This window comes from Nannobrachium achirus, assembly GCF_963921795.1.
Source record: "Nannobrachium achirus genome assembly, chromosome: 5".
Lineage (NCBI taxonomy): Eukaryota > Metazoa > Chordata > Actinopteri > Myctophiformes > Myctophidae > Nannobrachium > Nannobrachium achirus.
In genome coordinates, this window is record NC_137814.1 from 12,601,208 (window position 1) to 12,613,716 (window position 12,509).

Below are 12,509 nucleotides of genomic sequence, written 5' to 3' on the forward strand. Positions count from 1 at the left end.
AAGCAAAGCAATGACATAAGCCAATATGAAACGGACAAACGGTAACACTTGCCATGCATCTCACGTTGATAATGCATATAACATTGCATAATTATAGTTATAAGCACTCATAAATGCATAGCAAGTGTTACCGAAACATCTTAGGTGACAGAGGACAGATTTTACAGTTCCGTTGAATGTGCTCCAAAATGTTCTGCTTTTCGTGAATAAAATGTACACTTTGTGCACCATTGATAGTGACTATGTGGAAAACTGATTAGTGCGTGCTTCCCATCTCCTGGTGGGCACATGGATGGAGACCCTACACCGCCAAAAACACATAGCCTACCCCTCACTGTAGCCCCCACCCCATCTCTGGAAGCAGGATTTCAATTACATGGCTGAATGGTGCTTTTCTGCCTCCAACAAAAGGCAGATCCGGGCTGGTTGGGATGGAAACTGAGACAGAGCTGGGGAGAGAGCTGGGGTGGGAGTGAGTGAGTGAGTGAGAGCGAGGGTCTCCAGACAAACACGCCGCTGCACAAAGGGGTCTGTACAAACGTACGCACACCAAGCCAAACATTGCCACTTGAAGGCTGCCCCACACACAAACACATGGAGAGAGTGCACGAGAGGCGCATGCTTAACCCCTCCGGATCACCAAGACCTCGCAGTGGTTCGCCCCGGTGCCCCACTCTCACGCACACGTCTTCTTCGGGTTGTGTTCTCACATTCTGTAGATGCCTGGAAGTGGACCGCAGATGGTATGAAACTAGTTTGTGTTTTATTGTCCATTGTTTTTGGCTTATTGGGCTGTTCTATTATGCTATGTTTATTGCCAAAGTGGAAATATGTTGGGTGTAGGTTTATCTGTAAAATGTTTATCATCTCACCTTTTGGTGCTGCCATTCTGTTTTGGTGTATCCCTTTGTGGAGTTGTAGCTATACTGTATATTATATTGTGTTGTATGTCACAATGAAGGGGCCACAGGGATGTTTCAATGCCTGTCCTATCTATAATAAAGCAAGCATTGGTCAGAAAGACAATTTGTACTGTATAGTGACCTTTCTTTAGTAAATGAGTCTAAAATTACATTAGTGTAATATTATATGACTTTTGTCACAGTAGGATGTTTATGTAGAATATGTACAGTATAGCAGTATAGCCTGATATTTTGTTTTGGTAAAATAATAGAAACTTTATTATAAGAGTATGGCATCGTGTGTTTTGTAAAAATGTTAGTTTTTTGTTAAGTCAAGATATTTTTTTTCACAACACACTCTTTCACTGACAGCATTTCTTCTACATTGTGGCATGCACTCACAGTCACTTGTGCAAGTCTCTACACAATGGTCATTAGTGGCAGCCACCACAGTAGAGAATACTGTGTGTGTGTGTGTGTGTGTGTGTGTGTGTGTGTGTGTGTGTGTGTGTGTGTGTGTGTGTGTGTGTGTGTATATATATATTATATATACAGTATATATATATATATATATATATATATATATATATATATATATATATATATATATATATATATATATATTGTGGCATGACACGGAAATAACATTTTCTTTCATTCATTCATTCATTCATTCATAGTGTATACCGTCACTGTCAGGCAGAATCCTTGTATCTCCAAGTTTCAAATATGTAAATTTTTTTCATAAAGTAAAGCCCAGCTTCATCATACAAGACTGTCACACACAACTAGTGAAAATAGCCGATCTACAAACACACAACGCCTCGCAATGCGAGGCGTTGTGTGCTTGTAGATTGGCTATTTTCACTATATTAAAAATAACAACAAAAAGGAAGGTTTTGGACATACAAGGTTTCCACCCGACAACCACGACGTATGTTATTTATTGTGTTATTAATCTCAGCCCGGGTCAGCGGTGACCCGCCAGCCGCTACCCTTCGGTGGACTGGAGAGAGAGAAACACATCCAGATGCTCTTCAGAGCTTTCCACCGCCCCGGTGGGCCTCAGGACTCACCTGAGGACCCCCAGCCCCAGCCAGGAGGGCCCGATGCCCACCAGGAATCACACCTGCACCTCGCCGGGAGGAGGGGTACGCTGGAGAACGGTCATGGCGGGCGGCCTCCTCTGGGACAGACGAGCCGGTCAGAGATGATGGGGGAGCAGTGGTCTGGTGGGGACTCTGGTGCAATGCTGGACACCGTCAGTGAGCTTCACATCACAGCTAGAACAGACTTACAAGGTTAGTAGGCCCAAGTAAACTGCCCGCAAAAAAAGTTCGGAAACTTAACTTTGTCGATTATATTCTCAACTTCAATAATACCATTCGTTTGCTATTGTATTTGATATAATTTTTATCGTTGATTGGTCACCTTTACAACGAGGTACAGTCTAACTTGTAAAGAAGCAACACAGCTAAACGTGTAAGTTGAAATATATTATATATATATAGTATATATTATATATATATATATATATATATATATATATATATATATATATATATATAATTCACGTTTCCTTTCACTTATTGCAGGTCTACAGTGTGTTCCCAGAAGGATCTACAGCATCGCCACAGGGGGCAGCAGAGAGCAGCTGTTTGTGGCTGTGGAAGGTATGCTAATCACCTGTGTAAATCAGTGGTTCTCAAAGTGGGGTCCACGGGCCATCAGGGTTCCTTGAGGGGGGGTTGAGGACCCTTACTGGTCTGTAAATCTGAGAGCATAGAAATGGAACCAAATGGACCTGTATATGGATCCATTTGGTCAGAGTCTCAGAGTTATGCTTGTCCTTGAAATTAAAGAGGTGGTGCCATGATCCCCCCCCCCCCCCCCCTCTAAAACATGATTATCAGGTATTATGATTATACCAGGAGGAAGATTTTTTCCAAAAAAGTATACAGAAAGAGTTAAAATTGGGTTTTTATGTGGCCACACCCCCAGTTCATTAAGTATGCATGGATGGCATGGTGGGTGGTGACCCAGCTGATATAGCCACACCCCACAGTGTTGGGTGAATGGCAATTGGGGAGGAGTTGATACTGTGACACCCTTAGTATCTGTGTTTTTTAACTGACACTTTTGGCCTCAAGGTGGCAGCCTCCAAGAGAAAACAAACAAATACTAAGAGAATACATAATTTAAAAAAAAAACACATCAGGGGGTCTAATGAAGTACTTTCAACCTCCTAGAAACATGAAAAACAGAAAAAGTACAAAACTATGGCACCACCTCTTTAAAAGGTTTGAGAACCATTGGTCTAAATCAGTGGCTCACAAACAAAATTTAGCTCAAGACCCAGAAGAGAAATGAGATGTTTCCCCGGCCCAAACTAGTGAAAATAGCAGATCTACAAGCACACAACGCGCCTTCAGACCACGGCAGAAGACTCACCTCATTGACTCGTATTGAGATTATTTTTGTGGTAACGGTAGAAGGTGACATCTCTTGGGCCATTAATAGGAACAGCAGGCTGAACGAGAACCCAGAAGTGAGCTTCAATTCCTCGAGGGTTTGCCCCTCGCCGCACCACATTGTAAAATTGTATATCAGCTATTTTCATTACTTCTTGAACGTTGTTTTTATTTATTTATCAAATACTTTTAAAAAAAATGGTGGAATTGTTTTAAATTGATGAAAAGTTGTGAATTTGTTTTTTGTTTAACTTTTTGTTTAAAATCTTTTGAAATATATATATTTTTTTAATGTAGGAAACAAATAAAAAATAAAAAGGGGGGGTTATTTTACTCGCCAACCCAAACATGAGTTCCGACCAACTGTTTGGGAACCACTGGTCTAAAACAGTGGTTCTAAACCTTTTCAGGCCGCTACCCCCAAAATAATCATATTTTAACTGGGGACACCCCGCACCCTGACGAGCACTAAGAGTTGAGGCATTACATTTTGTATAACACGGTACTATTGTGAAAATAGCAGATCTACATGCTCACAACGCCTCGCGTTTGCGAGGCGTTGTGGATCGGCTATTTTCACAATTTCTGACTCTAATATTTGACCACATCACCACCAACACTCATTGCACTTACACTGGCTGCCGATACATGGCCAGCGACGACTTCAAGGTGCTGCTCCTGACCTTTAAAGCTCTAAAAAATGGTCTTGCCCCAACCTACATGTCAGATTTAATAGAACCATACATCCCTGCGAGACCATTACGCTCCCAGGATGCCGGTCACAACTCACAACAAAGTAACAGTTGGGGGTAGAGCCCTATCTTTGGAATGCACTCCCTCAAGCTGTCAGGGATGCAGACTCCTTAGGCGCTGTACAGACATTTGCGTGAAACATCTTCTCCGTATCGTCTGAGAATGGCCACTGGGAACGCCGTACTAATGTATTGTCAATGGAAGGTTGTTTGGTGTTTTGTCGTTGCCGTGTCTCTTGGCCAAAAGACAGGCTGCGGTTGAGCTTGAGACACGGCAACGAGAAAAAAACCAAACAACCTTCCATTGACAATGCATTAGTACAGCGCCCCAGTGGCCATTCTCAGACGATACGGAGAAGATGTTTCACGCATATGTGTGAGTCCAGCCTTAGACATTAACGTATCTTTTGCCTACACTACGGTCTGCCTTAATCTCCGAACTTCACTTATATGACCTAACCCTGCTCAGTGTCTTTTACATTATGTTGTTTTATTTTATCCTATTTCGTTTTTCCTTTCATTTCTTTGCTGACGTATGCATCTTCAGCTGTGTACTGCTGCATGGAAATTGTTTGACCATGTGTGCTGGCACTTTTTAATGTTTGTTCCCTTTTCTTTGCTATTGTGTTTGCTGTTTGCCTTGTTGTGAAGTGCACAGAGACCCCTTTGGGTGATGTTGCACCATAAATAAAAAATAAACTGAAACTGAAACTAATATTTGACAATATGTTTAATTTGTCATTTTAGAGGTATTAAAAAGTCCTTAAATTGTCAGAGATGTGCAGATGATACCCTCTATACACTTAAACTTTATGCTGGTTTGTTTTAGGGCATTAACGACTTGTGATTTTTGCAAGTCGACTCGACTCAGTGAAAAGTTGAATTGAAGTCGACTTTATCGTTTGATGACGTCATCACATCACACACGACCCCCCCAGATGATTAACTTAATGTGAAACATTGTTTTCTCACTCAACAGTAAACATTAAGTGTATAGAGGGTATATGTGTATGTATATAAGTGCCAATTTAAGAACTTTTTAATACCTCTAAAATGGCAAATTAAATATTGTCCAAATTGTCAAATATATAGCTAGGCAGAAATTGTGAAAATAGTCGATCTAAATGCTCACACTCGCGAGGCGTTGTGAGCATGTAGATCTTCTATTTTCACAATAGAACGTTTTTGTTTTTTTTCAACTTCGACTTTCTCTGGTGGGAGTCGACTTGTGTAATGAAGTCGACTGAGTCGACTTGTTGACTTTTTCGTTAATGCCCTAGTTTGTTTACTGTTGAGAGAGAAAACAATGTTGCACATTAAGTAAATCATCTGGGGACGCCCCCCTGGGGGTCACGACCCACAGGTTGAGAACCACTGGTCCAGGGGCGTCACACCAAATTCTGGGCCCTGGGTACAAGGATTCACTGTGGGCCCCCCATGAATGTTAACTATTGAAAAATAGCAGATATACAAGCTCACAGCGCGGGCTTGTAGATCTGCTATTTTTGAAAAATTGTGAAAATGTGTGCCAAGGACCCCCAAGATGATATGTATTTGGCCACGGACCCCGATCTCAAAATATTTAGTTCCAGGGACCCCCCAGAAGCAAAATTTGAGTTAGAAATGTTCGCTTAAAAAAATACATATATTCATAAGATTTTCACACATTTTCACAACTTTTCAAAAATAGCAGATCTACAAGCTCGCAGCGCGGCACTCGGTGCCGCGCTGTGAGCTTGTATATCTGCTATTTTTCAATAGCTAAAGTTATTATGGCCCCTCCACCTTGGGCCCCAGTAACTCAGTCCCACTTTCCTACCCCTTGTGACGCCCCTGCACTGGTCTATAAGACATTGTTGTCCCCTCCCTGCTCCCAGAGAGCTCCTGCCTGTGTCTGCAGTGTTGTGGTCCGGCTCGCTCCTGCTCCCTGCAGGGCTTCGACCAGCAGGGATGCCAGGTGTTCCACTTTGAAAGGCCCCTCCGGGCCGACGCCTGCTGCCTGGGCTGCTGCCTGATGGAGATCAGGGCCTACACCCCACAGAAGCATCTCATTGGCTCCATACATCAGAGGTAAGCGTCTCATTGGCTCCATACATCAGAGGTAAGCGTCTCATTGGCTCCATACATCAGAGGTAAGCGTCTCATTGGCTCCATACATCAGAGGTAAGCGTCTCATTGGCTCCATACATCAGAGGTAAGCGTCTCATTGGCTCCATACATCAGAGGTAAGCGTCTCATTGGCTCCATACATCAGAGGTAAGCGTCTCATTGGCTCCATACATCAGAGGTAAGCGTCTCATTGGCTCCATACATCAGAGGTAAGCGTCTCATTGGCTCCATACATCAGAGGTAAGCGTCTCATTGGCTCGATACATCAGAGGTGAGTATCTCATTGGCTTGATACATCAGAGGTAAGCGTCTCATTGGCTCTATACATCAGAGGTAAGCGTCTCATTGGCTCCATACATCAGAGGTAAGCGTCTCATTGGCTCCATACATCAGAGGTAAGCGTCTCATTGGCTCCATACATCAGAGGTAAGCCTCTCATTGGCTCGATACATCAGAGGTGAGTGTCTCATTGGCTCGATACATCAGAGGTAAGCGTCTCATTGGCTCCATACATCAGAGGTAAGCCTCTCATTGGCTCAATACATCAGAGGTGAGTGTCTCATTGGCTCGATACATCAGAGGTAAGCGCCTCATTGGCTCGATACATCAGAGGTAAGCGTCTCATTGGCTCGACATCAGAGGTAAGCATCTCATTGGCTCTATACGCATGTATCCAGAAGGCACCCCGGTACAGTTAAGACCCACCCGCGGAAGCTTGTGATTGGCTGAACTGGAGGTAGGGAGCGCTCCGCTCTGTTCACTTGGACCACGCGGTGCGGAGGTGGCGAAAGTGGGGGCATAGATTTACTATTCTGGCCCCCTGATTTACAACTTCTAACGGCGCTGAGTCAGCTCATGCGACCTTCGCAACGCTCGACACGGTGACTCACTCGCCCGGCGGTGTCTCGCGTGGATCAAGGTCGCCCGAGACGGCGTGCTTCGGTCATCTCCACCGAAAACAAGCACTCCTTTACAAGAACCACACTAAACCAGGGTGCTTTTAGGATTCGCACGCTCTATACATCAGAGATAAGCATCTCATTGGCTCTATACTAGGGCTGTCACGATATGACATTTTACATGACGATTAATTGTCACTCAAATAATTGCGATTAACAATTTAATTGTGTTTTTGTCTTTGATAACTACATTTCTGTTCGGCTTGTAAAGTTGCACATAGCAGATATGACACATAACCTAAATATACAAAGAAATTACTGACATATTTAAAAACTTTCTACTTAAAAAATAACATTGGTAGTGGAAATAGCCGATCTACAAGCTCACAACGCGTCGCATCACGACGCGTTGTGAGCTTGTAGATCTGCTATTTCCACTCTTTCTGAAAATGTTTATCAATGTATGAAAATTTTTCAACATTCACGATTATGACGATTATTACAAAATATTTTGCGATTATGTCAAATAATTACGATTAGACGATTATGTAATAATTGTGACAGCCCTACTCTATACACTATACATCTTATGTGTGGAGACTCCAGGACAGGCTTCAGATGTGCCTCCTGCAGGACAATTTGGCTCAGATCTGAATCCATTTGATTTGGAGTGAGCTAAAGCAAGCAAGTTGCCGTGCCGAGCTTTGCGAAGTCACCATGAGTCGACTCGGCGTCACCCGAGTTGAATAGTAATTCAGACCATGAGTCATAGTGTTGGGGTCCCTCGGAGGCGTAGCAGATCTACAAGCTCATAGCATATAGCGCAAAGTGACATGCTATGATGAGCTTGTATATCTGTATATATTGTTGAATAGCAGACTCACTTTGAGAACCAATGTGCTGTATACTGTGTGTATATATAGCCAAAATCTAAAATTGCACTGATGCATTCCTGTTTTTAATGGGTTTTAAACATGTTTCCATTCTACTCATTACATTAGTACTTACTGTACGCCATGGCCTCCAACCCTATTGGACCACCATGATAGATGCCTGTCTGTAAATAGCAGGGGGCAGCTCTCCGTTGTTTCACCCTGCAAGGGTGAGGTTTAAACTGGGAGGATGAACACACAAAACAAAACAGCTGCCTGCAAAGAGGGAGGGAGACGCACGCACGCACGCACTCATTTTGTCGTGTTCATCTCCAAGAGAAAGCTGCACTCAGAGCAGATCAGTCTTGGCCAGCTGATTCCTCCTGCCTTATTGCCTATGTTCTCAGCCTATCAGAATGCTTGTTACATTCAAAATAATTGCCCAAGTCAAATAATTGCCCAAGTCAAAACGTTAACCTCCAGTATTGCAGAATACTGCAGAATACGTCAATATATCTTCAATATTAAGCCCATATCTGTGAATGCCAATATATAATCCCTGTGATGCCAGGGGAACCAAATCCCTTTTATTGCCATATATTATGGAGATCCCTGTGATGCCAGGGGAACCAAATCCCTTTTATTGCCATATATGGAGATCCCTGTGATGCCAGGGGAACCAAATCCCTTTGGCCCAGATGGCCAAGACATGGCGCGACCTCTCTTTTCACCATTTGCCGTCTTACCGGTGTTATATTATCATTCTTAACCCATTTAGAACGGGTACACATTTTGTGTTTCATTATTTTATGCTTTAACTATTGAAAAACAGCAGATATACAAGCTCGCAGCGCGGCACTCGCTTGTAGATCTGCTATTTTTGAAAAATCGTGAAAATTAGAATTTTGACCCGATTCTATAAGTGTCTTTTGAATCCTTCTAAGGTTTTTTTTGAAAAACCTATGTTTCTATGTCAGCAATCTGGCCAGCCATCGTCAAAGAAAAGGTCCTTTTCACTTAACTGGAGCTCAGTTAGTCTGTTCTTGAGAAGTACCCCCAAAATGATATGCATTTGGCCACGGACCCCCATCTCAAAATATTTAGTTCCAGGGACCCCCCCAGAAGTAAATTTGAGTTACTATAACGTTCGCTTTGAAAATACATTATTCAAAGATTTGCACACATTTTCACGACTTTTTCCAAAAATAGCAGATCTACAAGCTCGCAGCGCGGCACTCGGTGCCGCGCTGTGAGCTTGTATATCTGCTATTTTTCAATAGATAAAGTTACTAGGGCCCCTCCACCATGGGCCCCAGTAACTCAGTCCCACTTTCCTACCCCTTGTGACGCCCCTGTGTGTGTGTGTGTGTGTGTGTGTGTGTGTGTGTGTGTGTGTACCATCAGATGGAGCATGTTCACGCCTCTCCTAGAAGTGTGTGACTCAGAGGGAACCGCTTCCATCAGAATCCAGGGTGACTGCTGTCCATGTCGCTGTCTCTCCAACCAGGAATTCCAGGTTATAGTGTGTTCACTAGAGAAAATGGATTGTCTGTAATATATAGTGCCATCATCATCAATCTTTTGGGGTTCCCAGATACATTTATTTATAGCACAATCTAAAGACTGTCTTGTTTTTGTCAATCAACCAGCTTGTCTCCATGATTGGCGAGAGAATCGGCTCAATATGGAAGAAATGGCCTGGCTTTAATGACGAATGTAACATGGACCATGAATACTTTGGTTTGGAAGGTCAGTGGATTAGATTGAATAAGATATAGATCATTAGATAGATCAGTGGTTCTCAAACCTTTTTGTCTCAGGTCACCCCTGTAAAGAACCTTTTTCATCCAAGAAAAAGAGCCAATTCCATTGTTATTACTTAATAGAACCTTACATCTATGTCATATTACCAGGGGCGTCACAAGGGGTAGGAAAGTGGGACTGAGTTACTGGGGCCCAAGGTGGAGGGGCCCTAATAACTTTATCTATTGAAAAATAGCAGATATACAAGCTCGCAGCGCGGCTTGTATATCTGCTATTTTTGAAAAGTTGTGAAAATGTGTGAAAATCTTTGAATATATGTATTTTTTAAGCAAACATTTCTAACTCAAATTTTGCTTCTTGGGGGTCCCTGGAACTAAATATTTAGATTTTTAGGTTTAGGTTTCTTGCACACATTTTCACGTTTTTTCAAAAATAGCAGATATACAAGCTCGCAGCGCGGCACCATAGTTAACATTCATGGGCGGCCCGCAGTGAATCCTTGTACCCAGGGCCCATCATTTGGTGTGACGCCCCTGCATATTACGGTACGTAAATATGTAAATCTTTTCCCTAAGATACAGTAATGTGTCACGAGGAGAACTTGAGAGAATAGTAGTTTCCATTACGAAAATTAACTTCATACTTGATATTTAACCACTTGAACCCCAGCATCCCCATTCTGGGGGGAACATTCACCAAAAATAGCCGATTAGGGCTGTCACAATTATTACATAATCGTCTAATCGCGATTATTTTACATAATCGCGATTATTTTTCACAATCTTCATAATCGTGAATGTTGAAAATGTTTCGTATATATTCTTTTTAAGTGAAAAATAGTGGAAATAGCAGATCTACAAGCTCACAACGCGTCGCATCGCGACGCGTTGTGAGCTTGTAGATCGGCTATTTCCACTATGAATGTTATTTTTTAAGTAGAAAGTTGTCAAATATGTCCATAATTTCTTTGTATATTTAGGTTATGTGTCATATCTACCATGTACAACTTCAAAGCCTAAAAGCCAAACAGAAATGTAATTATCAACGACAAAAACACAATTAAATCGTTAATCGCCAATTATTTGAGTGACAATCGTCATGTAAAATGTCATATCGTGACAGCCCTATAGCCGATCTACATGCTCACACCTTATAGATTGTCTATTTTTGTCGAGGAGGTTTGGTGGTCCGTCTTACAAAGCATAGAGGGTTTAAGTGGTTAAACTGAAGTGATATAGATTAAAAAATATTATCAAAGTATTCTGCAGCACCCCTGGTGACACGGCACCCACTTTGAGAACCACTGAGGTAGATGTATAGACGATATCACCAATTGTATGTACAGTAAGGAATACCAGTAACGCCAGCTGTGCCATTTCCATTTTTCATATTCAACCATTTGTAAATGTGTTTCAACCACAGTGCCGCTCAACATGGACTCAAACACCAAACTACTGCTGCTGGCTGCCACCTTCTTATTGGTAAGCTGACGTCTGCATAATAAACTATGGCTCTCTGGAAATTAAGTGTGGCAATTCTGCAATGAAAACGTTATACTCACTATTAAGGCTCTTTTCCACCGGCAGCGATAACGATGACGATAACGATTTAAAAAGGTGGGTTTTCAATTGAAGTGGATCGGCAGCATCCACCCAACACCGATAAAGACAACGATAGCCGACAACTACATCATTAGGATCAACAACGATGTGGTTAAGATCACAGTGATATGGAACTGGGTTTCTGACAAACAGCTCGAGGTGCGCTCTGCGCGAGCGGCTGTTAATTGGCGCCTCTTCACATTGATGTCCGTCCGATAACTTTATCGGACATCAATGTGAAGGCATAATTATCGCTGTGATATTTTATGGCGATCGTCATCGTTATCGCTGCCGGTGGAAAAGGGCCTTTAGGGATGCATGGTATCAAAGTTTTGGCCGATATCCGGATACGGTTTATTAATAGCATGTTGTCCATTCAACAGATACCAATATTGTGGTACAGGTTTCCAGAGGGGTTTACCTTACTTACACCTTCAATGTTCCCCGTAACGGTTACTCTGAGTGCCGATGCAAGACTTCTAAATACTTCTAAATGCACTTATTAGTTCAAACTACTTAATGTAGTATTTCTTACTTAACGTGTTTTCAACTTTTTGACCCTTTTGAAAGCTTCCCCAGAAAATGGATGAAATCTGCAGCCTTCAGCATTACAAGTCTTTTTTCAGATTCACATTCAAACATAATATATTGGCTAAAACAGATTATATTATTTTGATATTGATTCGATACCGTTATTAAATTTCTACGGACAAAATTGTCGATGCGACCGATTAATCGCTCATCCCTAATGATGACTACATACTTTACTGGGGCGGCATAGCTCAGGGGTAGAGAAACCGACATTAGAGCACGAAGGGTTCCCAGTTCGAATCCGGGCTCCCCCTGAGTTAATGTCGAAGGGTCCTTGGGCAAGACTCTGAACCCCACATTGCTCCCGGTGAGCAGGTTGGTGCCTTGCATGGCTTCCTCCGCCACCGTTGTATGAATGTGTGCGTGAATGGGTGAATGTAATGCACAATCTCTGTAAAGCGCTTTGGATAAAAGCGCTATATAAATGCACCATTTACCATTTACTGTATATACATACATGACCTGGCTTTTATAACTGACCACCTCTGCCTTGTTCTCTCCCGTAGAATCACATGTTCTTCGAGATGAGCTGATGGGTGAAATGAGCC

At 42.4% G+C, this 12,509-nt stretch overlaps 1 protein-coding gene across 1 annotated transcript; it reads left to right on the top strand.

Moving 5' to 3' along the window:
* Positions 1-719: 719 nt before the first annotated feature.
* Positions 720-12,494, top strand: LOC308284815 (phospholipid scramblase family member 5; the record flags this gene model as incomplete). The annotated part of the gene is made up of 8 exons (XM_080725542.1): positions 720-743; positions 1,867-2,203; positions 2,498-2,575; positions 6,003-6,195; positions 9,410-9,521; positions 9,655-9,754; positions 11,192-11,250; positions 12,468-12,494. The coding sequence occupies 8 exons, from the start codon at positions 720-722 to the stop codon at positions 12,492-12,494; spliced, it is 930 nt and encodes a 309-aa protein (XP_080581668.1).
* Between the last annotated feature and the right edge of the window lie 15 nt (positions 12,495-12,509).